At 35.2% G+C, this 10,913-nt stretch overlaps 1 protein-coding gene across 1 annotated transcript; it reads right to left on the bottom strand.

Moving 5' to 3' along the window:
* LOC132565086 (uncharacterized) lies at positions 1-10,913 on the bottom strand. The gene is made up of 2 exons (XM_060229691.1): positions 10,904-10,913; positions 1-590 (listed from the first exon to the last, which is right to left on the bottom strand). The coding sequence occupies exons 1-2, from the start codon at positions 10,911-10,913 to the stop codon at positions 1-3; spliced, it is 600 nt and encodes a 199-aa protein (XP_060085674.1).

Raw genomic sequence — 10,913 nt, 5'->3', positions numbered from 1 at the left:
TCACACAATAGTTTCTAATATATTATCGTCGGGACAATGTTCGCACATAATGTCGTCATCATCCTCGGAATTTTCAACTCTGACCCCTGAATGAAGACTCGAGTTAGAATCTACAGGTAGGTCACAGGACACGGAACTGGAGAGCTGTGATGTTTCCCCTGGCAATGAAGATTTTCTCTCGCACTTGTCTTCCGAGTTGCAGTGATATATCCCAGATCCGTCCCTTGACTGTAACATTTGTAGGGCTTTATCAATCAAACCAGAGCTTGTAGCATTTTGAAGTGCTACTCTGTTTTTGAATATAGGATTTTGAAACTTTTCTCTCTTTACGAATTCTGTGTAGTAATAGCTTAGACACACCTCTTCTTCCTCTCGTCGGATGTACTTTATCATCAGCAACACCATGCTAACGGCATAGAACGAAAGCACAACAAATATGTATGCAAACGCGTCAAAATCTATGACGTCATATAAAACACCGGAAGTAGAGTTACTACAATCCGTTATATTTAAAGAGGAACAGTTTCCAAACATTATGGCATTTCTCTGTATTGTTGTTACACTGTAGTTCGTGTGCAGACTGGCATTATCTGTAAAGAAATAACAAAAACATTTAAACGTTAGTTCAAATCTCACGCTTAGAACATTTTTAGAAACAGAGTTATGAAAACATTTACATATTTCAATTACTAATAGCAACGTAAAGGAATTCAAATTGCTGAACAAACAAGAAGTTAAAAAGTCTTATAGCAATCAATCTCTTGAGTGCCAGAGATTCAGTGGTCACATTTCTTTTCAAAGTAGTGTTTCTGGATGGGGTCCGTAAATACCATAACCTTGATATTAACGCTCAGGTACCCAAACAACATGTTATTTTCGTCCAGATGAAATTTCTACGATACAATGTATACATATATATATATATTGATTGCTTATGGCATCACATGATATAACGTTTGCTGTTGCTGTTATTGTTTTTACTACTGCTGCTGTTTCGTTTAATTTCGGTTTCGTTTCGTTTTCTTTTGTTTTGTTTTACTTCTCGCTCCGATGAGAAGCCCCAGTGGGGTAATATCTAAACCAGTGTTTCACGAAAAAATGTGATTTGCTGATATTTTGTACATTCAGAAAGTGCCGATGATATGATTTACGGTATCACATTTACAAAAATACAGAATTTATTTACTTACAATTGTTAACTTACATCAACTTATACTAATCATTCTTGATGGCCCGGATGTAAGCGGGCGAAGAATCATACTGTCGGAGGAAACCGGAGTACCTGTGGAAAACCCACGTGGTCGGACAGGTGACCCCCATCTTTTCACGCCGTTCCAGGAAATTGAACGGGTAGGTGAAAGGAGAGTGTGTTCCCAGTGTGCCAACCGACCACATATTTAGTTGATCACGTTTTGGAGTGCCAATATGTTTGCTCATAAAGCTACCTGACACCGATACATGGAGAACCTACATTCAATTTTGGGAAGGACGCAGTTCTAAAATAAAAAAATATTTACTTAATAGTATCAATTGAAAACGTATAACTTTATCATTACAGAAAAAAAATACTTCACATATTCTTGTTTAGTGGCTCCATGGGAGATAACTCGAAAGTCTTTCACCGCTGGGCGAAATTTACAAAGTAATGTTAGTACAAGTAATACAAATATATGATAAACATGACAAAGGACAGTAAGATAAACATGACAAAGGACAGTAACATCGAAATGACAAAGGACAGTAACATCAACGTGACAAAGGACAGTAAGATAAACATGACAAAGGACAGTAAGATAAACATGACAAAGGACAGCAACATCAACATGACAAAGGACAGTAAGATCAACATGACAAAGGACAGTATGTCAACATGACAAAGGACAGTAGCATCAACATGACAAAGGACAGTAATATCAACATGACAAAGGACAGTAAGATAAACATGACAAAGGACAGTAATATCAACATGACAAAGGACAGTAAGATAAACATGACAAAGGACAGTAAGTTAAACATGACAAAGGACAGTAAGTTAAACATGACAAAGGAAAGTAACATCAACATGACAAAGGCAGGAAGATAAACATGACAAAGGACAGTAATATCAACATGACAAAGGACAGTAAGATAAACATGACAAAGGACAGTAACATCAACATGACAAAGGACAGTTATATCAACATGACAAAGGACAGTAATATCAACATGACAAAGGACAGTCAGTTAAACATGACAAAGGACAGTAAGATAAACATGACAAAGGACAGTAAGATAAACATGACAAAGGACAGTAAGTTAAACATGACAAAGGACAGTAACATCAACATGACAAAGGACAGTAAGTTAAACATGACAAAGTACAGTAACATCAACATGACAAAGGACAGTAAGTTAAACATGACAAAGGACAGTGACATCAACATGACAAAGGACAGTAAGATAAACATGACAAAGGACAGTAAGATAAACATGACAAAGGACAGGAAGATAAACATGACAAAGGACAGTAATATCAACATGACAAAGGACAGTAATATCAACATGACAAAGGACAGTAAGATAAACATGACAAAGGACAGTAATATCAACATTACAAAGGACAGTAAGATAAACATGAAAAAGGACAGTAATATCAACATGACAAAGGACAGTAATATCAACATGACAAAGGACAGTAAGATAAACATGACAAAGGACAGTAAGTTAAACATGACAAAGGACAGTAAGTTAAACATGACAAAGGAAAGTAACATCAACATGACAAAGGCAGGAAGATAAACATGACAAAGGACAGTAATATCAACATGACAAAGGACAGTAAGATAAACATGACAAAGGACAGTAACATCAACATGACAAAGGACAGTTATATCAACATGACAAAGGACAGTAATATCAACATGACAAAGGACAGTCAGTTAAACATGACAAAGGACAGTAAGATAAACATGACAAAGGACAGTAACATCAACATGACAAAGGACAGTAAGTTAAACATGACAAAGGACAGTAACATCAACATGACAAAGGACAGTAAGTTAAACATGACAAAGTACAGTAACATCAACATGACAAAGGACAGTAAGTTAAACATGACAAAGGACAGTGACATCAACATGACAAAGGACAGTAAGATAAACATAACAAAGGACAGTAAGATAAACATGACAAAGGACAGTAAGATAAACATGACAAAGGACAGTAAGATGAACATGACAAAGGACAGCAACATCAACATGACAAAGGACAGTAAGATAAACACATCAACATGACAAAGGACAGTAAGATAAACATGACAAAGGACAGTAAGATAAACATGACAATGGACAGTAAGATAAACATGACAAAGGACAGTAATATCAACATGACAAAGGACAGTAAGATAAACATGACAATGGACAGTAAGATAAACATAACAATGGACAGTAAGATAAACATGACAAAGGACAGTAAAATAAACACGACAAAGGACAGTAACATCAACATGAAAAAGGACAGTAAGATAAACATGACAAAGGACAGCAACATCAACATGAAAAGGACAGTAAGATAAACATGAAAAGGACAGTAAGATAAACATGACAATGGACAGTAAGATAAACATAACAATGGACAGTAAGATAAACATGACAATAGACAGTAAGATAAACATGACAAAGGACAGTAACATCAACATGACAATGGACAGTAAGATAAACATGACAAAGGACAGTAACATCAACATGACAAAGGACAGTAAGATAAACATGACAATAGACAGTAACATCAACATGACAAAGGACAGTAAGATAAACATGACAAAGGAGAGTAACATCAACATGACAATGGACAGTAAGATAAACATGACAAAGGACAGTAAGTTAAACATGACAAAGGAAAGTAACATCAACATGACAAAGGCAGGAAGATAAACATGACAAAGGACAGTAATATCAACATGACAAAGGACAGTAAGATAAACATGACAAAGGACAGTAACATCAACATGACAAAGGACAGTTATATCAACATGACAAAGGACAGTAAGATAAACATGACAATTGACAGTAAGATAAACATGACAAAAGACAGGAAGATAAACATGACAAAGGACAGTAATATCAACATGACAAAGGACAGTAAGATAAACATGACAAAGGACAGTAACATCAACATGACAAAGGACAGTAACATCAACATGACAAAGGACAGTAAGATAAACATGACAAAGGACAGTAAGATAAACATGACAAAGGACAGTAATATCAACATGACAAAGGACAGTAAGATAAACATGACAAAGGACAGTAACATCAACATGACAAAGGACAGTTATATCAACATGACAAAGGACAGTAATATCAACATGACAAAGGACAGTCAGTTAAACATGACAAAGGACAGTAAGATAAACATGACAAAGGACAGTAACATCAACATGACAAAGGACAGTAAGTTAAACATGACAAAGGACAGTAACATCAACATGACAAAGGACAGTAAGTTAAACATGACAAAGTACAGTAACATCAACATGACAAAGGACAGTAAGTTAAACATGACAAAGGACAGTGACATCAACATGACAAAGGACAGTAAGATAAACATAACAAAGGACAGTAAGATAAACATGACAAAGGACAGTAAGATAAACATGACAAAGGACAGTAAGATGAACATGACAAAGGACAGCAACATCAACATGACAAAGGACAGTAAGATAAACACATCAACATGACAAAGGACAGTAAGATAAACATGACAAAGGACAGTAAGATAAACATGACAATGGACAGTAAGATAAACATGACAAAGGACAGTAATATCAACATGACAAAGGACAGTAAGATAAACATGACAATGGACAGTAAGATAAACATAACAATGGACAGTAAGATAAACATGACAAAGGACAGTAAAATAAACACGACAAAGGACAGTAACATCAACATGAAAAAGGACAGTAAGATAAACATGACAAAGGACAGCAACATCAACATGAAAAGGACAGTAAGATAAACATGAAAAGGACAGTAAGATAAACATGACAATGGACAGTAAGATAAACATAACAATGGACAGTAAGATAAACATGACAATAGACAGTAAGATAAACATGACAAAGGACAATAACATCAACATGACAATGGACAGTAAGATAAACATGACAAAGGACAGTAAGATAAACATGACAAAGGACAGTAAGATAAACATGACAATAGACAGTAACATCAACATGACAAAGGACAGTAAGATAAACATGACAAAGGAGAGTAACATCAACATGACAATGGACAGTAAGATAAACATGACAAAGGACAGTAAGTTAAACATGACAAAGGAAAGTAACATCAACATGACAAAGGCAGGAAGATAAACATGACAAAGGACAGTAATATCAACATGACAAAGGACAGTAAGATAAACATGACAAAGGACAGTAACATCAACATGACAAAGGACAGTTATATCAACATGACAAAGGACAGTAATATCAACATGACAAAGGACAGTCAGTTAAACATGACAAAGGACAGTAAGATAAACATGACAAAGGACAGTAAGATAAACATGACAAAGGACAGTAAGTTAAACATGACAAAGGACAGTAACATCAACATGACAAAGGACAGTAAGTTAAACATGACAAAGTACAGTAACATCAACATGACAAAGGACAGTAAGTTAAACATGACAAAGGACAGTGACATCAACATGACAAAGGACAGTAAGATAAACATGACAAAGGACAGTAAGATAAACATGACAAAGGACAGGAAGATAAACATGACAAAGGACAGTAATATCAACATGACAAAGGACAGTAAGATAAACATGACAAAGGACAGTAATATCAACATTACAAAGGACAGTAATATCAACATGACAAAGGACAGTAAGATAAACATGACAAAGGACAGTAATATCAACATTACAAAGGACAGTAATATCAACATGACAAAGGACAGTAAGATAAACATGAAAAAGGACAGTAATATCAACATGACAAAGGACAGTAATATCAACATGACAAAGGACAGTAAGATAAACATGACAAAGGACAGTAAGTTAAACATGACAAAGGACAGTAAGTTAAACATGACAAAGGAAAGTAACATCAACATGACAAAGGCAGGAAGATAAACATGACAATGGACAGTAAGATAAACATGACAAAGGACAGTAAGATAAACATGACAATAGACAGTAAGATAAACATGACAAAGGACAGTAACATCAACATGACAATGGACAGTTAGATAAACATGACAATTGACAGTAAGATAAACATGACAAAGGACAGTAAGATAAACATGACAAAGGACAGTAATATCAACATGACAAAGGACAGTAAGATAAACATGACAAAGGACAGTAACATCAACATGACAAAGGACAGTAAGATAAACATGACAAAGGACAGTAAGATAAACATGACAATTGACAGTAAGATAAACATGACAAAAGACAGGAAGATAAACATGACAAAGGACAGTAATATCAACATGACAAAGGACAGTAAGATAAACATGACAAAGGACAGTAACATCAACATGACAAAGGACAGTAATATCAACATGACAAAGGACAGTAAGATAAACATGACAATAGACAGTAACATCAACATGACAAAGGACAGTAAGATAAACATGACAATGGACAGTAAGATAAACATAACAATGGACAGTAAGATAAACATGACAAAGGACAGTAAAATAAACACGACAAAGGACAGTAACATCAACATGAAAAAGGACAGTAAGATAAACATGACAAAGGACAGTAATATCAACATGACAAAGGACAGTAAGATAAACATGACAAAGGACAGTAACATCAACATGACAAAGGACAGTAAGATAAACATGACAAAGGACAGTAAGATAAACATGACAATTGACAGTAAGATAAACATGACAAAAGACAGGAAGATAAACATGACAAAGGACAGTAATATCAACATGACAAAGGACAGTAAGATAAACATGACAAAGGACAGTAACATCAACATGACAAAGGACAGTAATATCAACATGACAAAGGACAGTAAGATAAACATGACAATAGACAGTAACAACAACATGACAAAGGACAGTAAGATAAACATGACAAAGGACAGTAAGATAAACATGACAATTGACAGTAAGATAAACATGACAAAAGACAGGAAGATAAACATGACAAAGGACAGTAATATCAACATGACAAAGGACAGTAAGATAAACATGACAAAGGACAGTAACATCAACATGACAAAGGACAGTAACATCAACATGACAAAGGACAGTAAGATAAACATGACAAAGGACAGTAAGATAAACATGACAATTGACAGTGAGATAAACATGACAAAGGACAGTAAGATAAACATGACAATTGACAGTAAGATAAACATGACAAAAGACAGGAAGATAAACATGACAAAGGACAGTAATATCAACATGACAAAGGACAGTAAGATAAACATGACAAAGGACAGTAACATCAACATGACAAAGGACAGTAATATCAACATGACAAAGGACAGTAAGATAAACATGACAATAGACAGTAACATCAACATGACAAAGGACAGTAATATCAACATGACAAAGGACAGTAAGATAAACATGACAAAGGACAGTAACATCAACATGACAAAGGACAGTAAGATAAACATGACAATAGACAGTAACATCAACATGACAATGGACAGTTAGATAAACATGACAAAGGACAGTAAGATAAACATGACAATGGACAGTAAGATAAACATGACAAAGGACAGTAAGATAAACATGACAAAGGACAGTAAGATAAACATGACAAAGGACAGTAACATCAACATGACAAAGGACAGTAACATCAACATGACAAAGGACAGTAAGATAAACACGACAAAGGACAGTAAGTTAAACATGACAAAGGACAGTAATATCAACATTTTTGAAGTTGATGTGAATTGCATTTTCTATTTCCCGTTTTCTATGCCCCAGGAATATTTTAGGACAAATTATAATCTACAGGATTTTGGTCAGATAGATGTTATATGGCATGAGCCAAAAATATAACATAGTTTTCATTTTGTGTAGCTTCTCAACCGTTACATTAAATGTTTCATACGATGTAGATTACATGTGTACGCCTTTTCCGGCAAAGCAATATTACGACCAAACCCAGCCACTATCATATAATGTCAGGGCAATTCAAAGGTGTATTTAAACTAAATTCTCCCAAAAACTTTACCCAGTTTCAGCATATTTACAATGGCCGCCATTACATCAAAATGGAGTCATGGTTCTAAACCTACTTAAAATAAAATATTGCGAGATTGCCGGAAATGGTATGTTTACAACGAGATGTAGCAAACCTCAGTCTAATAACTAGGTGAATATGATATCAGCTTATTGATAAGACGATATTATTACTAAATACACCACTACTAGATTAATAATAGTTCGTTATAAAAAGGACAAGTTTTCACAATAAAGCATAAAAGCATATGGAAATGACAACAGTGCTAGACTGGTTTTTATTAAGATTTGCTCTCTACATCTTTTAACTAGGTTATTTCTCCCTCCCGTGAAACATAGGAATCAGAAATATATACGAGAGACTAAAATTTGCAAGCCCTGTTTTATTTATATTTCCAGTCTACAATAGAGTATGTGGACGAAAATAGCATCTTAACCTTTGACCTATCCCGTATGGTTTAACCTTTGACATGTATAATGACTTGACCTTTGACATGTCCTATGACTTGAATTTCGTCTTGTCTTATGACTTGACTTTTTGTCTTGTAAAATTGATCTGTGTTAGTTGATGTATACTACTGGTGCTAGAACGGCAGACAGAGCGAGAGCGGGGAAAATAACTCTCATTAAGTCATCTCTTATCAATAAGTTAACTCTTGAGAGAAAATCAGTTTTAAAGTACACTGAGAAAATACCGCTTTCAATGGACAAATCTCCGTGGTTTTTTTTTTTTTTTTAATTTCAGAGCACTAGATATTGTTGTATGTGTTTACTATGAAAGCGTGAAAAACAGCAAAACAAGAATAAGAAATACACAGTACTTTTGTATTTATGGATGAGAAACAAAAAAAAGACATATTTTAATGAAAATGTAGCATATGAGGAGCGAATGTACGATTTTGGTCTACGTGTTGATAATGTAGTGAGAATTATTTCCCTTCACTAGAATTATTTAAAAGAAGAAAAGTTTGTAAAACGATTTCTTTTTCTTTCTTCCTTTTAAAACAAATTTTCTAGACCTCAAAACTTTATAAACACAAAGTCATTGCATGTCTAACATTTAAAAGTATTAATTTCCAAATTCTCAATGAAACAATTGAAAAAATAACACAATTTTCCTCTTTCAAACGGATACATAATCATTGGAAACAGTGTGGAGTTTTTAACATACCATTCATCAAAGAGACATAGATGTCCTATTAGTGCAACGCTAGCCCGTTAAATAAGTCTGTGGACAAGAAGACGCCACAATCAACTGATTACTGAGTCGTTTACAAGCTGAACGTTTTCTTTATGTATATATATATTGCATTCAAAACGAATCAGAAAACAATTCAACTCAATTAATGTTTTTAAGTCCAATTATATCAACTGTAATTTATCCAATTTTCGTCTCTTTTTATCTAACTCACATTTAAATATTTAGTTATAATAATATAAGATAAAACGATTATATTATTCACGAATTAAGCCATACAATTTCTTTATCCGGCTCATCGTGTACTACGAGTTTCTGACGATAGCGCGGTCATTGAGAGTGTATATGGAATGACATACCTAGAGTGTACAGGGAATGTCTGATGATGACATAACTAGAATGTACAGGGAATGTCTGATGATGACATAACTAGAATGTACAGGGAATGTCTGATGATGACATACCTAGAGTGTACAGGGAATGTCTGATGATGACATAACTAGAATGTACAGGGAATGTCTGACGATGACATACCTAGAGTGTACAGGGAATGTCTGATGATGACATAACTAGAATGTACAGGGAATGTCTGACGATGACATACCTAGAGTGTACAGGGAATGTCTGATGATGACATAACTAGAATGTACAGGGAATGTCTGACGATGACATACCTAGAGTGTACAGGGAACGTCTGACGATGACATAACTAGAGTGTACAGGGAGTGTCTGATGATGACGTAACTATAGTGTACAGGGAGTGTCTGACGACGAACCGCATACTGAAGGTTTTTACATCGTCTTCGGGGTACCAACCCCCCCCCCCCCCCCCCCCCCCCCCCCCCCCCCCCCCCCCATCACCCGCTCTCACCCCTACCGCGTCCCCGAGGTCGAATAAACTGCATGTATTTAAGAAAAGTTACGGTTTTCTTTCGGTGATGCTTCAGACCAAGTCTGGTCGAAATCAACCCAGGTGTTTAGAAAGATTGGCATGGTTAATCAAAATTTAGCTAATTTCTTCTTTTGGGATTTTACAATCTATTTCCTTAAATTCCCCTTGCGGACATCATCCGTTGGCCCCATTGGGATCCTAAAGCTTTCAATCATTTCAGTTACGATTGCCCTCCTCACTCTTGCTCCAGATGAAATTTAGGGTAAGATATGTCCAGGCATGTGACTGTGAGAAGAATTTTAAATCCCTTATTCTTAAGTTCACCTCGCCTCTTGGCCCTACGGGATCGCAATACATCCAGTTATAAAACCTATGATTGCTCTCCCTGAGGATGTTTCATGCCGAATTTGATTGAAGTCTGTAAAGGCATTTAGGAGGGGAAGCATTCTTAAACAAAATTTCACGGTGGACGGCCCACGGCGTACGACGATGTACAAAACATGGTGACTATAGGTCATTCCCTTCGGATCCCATTATCTAATATCAATGCACAAAGATATTCAAAGATAAGAGACTGTTTTGAATATAAAGATCACTTACCTAAATCCAT

The sequence above is a fragment of the Ylistrum balloti genome, unplaced genomic scaffold (genome assembly GCF_031769215.1).
Source record: "Ylistrum balloti isolate Yb309-2 unplaced genomic scaffold, AGI_CSIRO_Ybal_v1 Utg369690, whole genome shotgun sequence".
In the NCBI taxonomy this organism is placed as follows: Eukaryota; Metazoa; Mollusca; class Bivalvia; order Pectinida; family Pectinidae; genus Ylistrum; species Ylistrum balloti.
The sequence above is the reverse complement of the archived record's forward strand: the minus strand, read 5'-3'. Positions and strand labels throughout refer to the sequence as shown.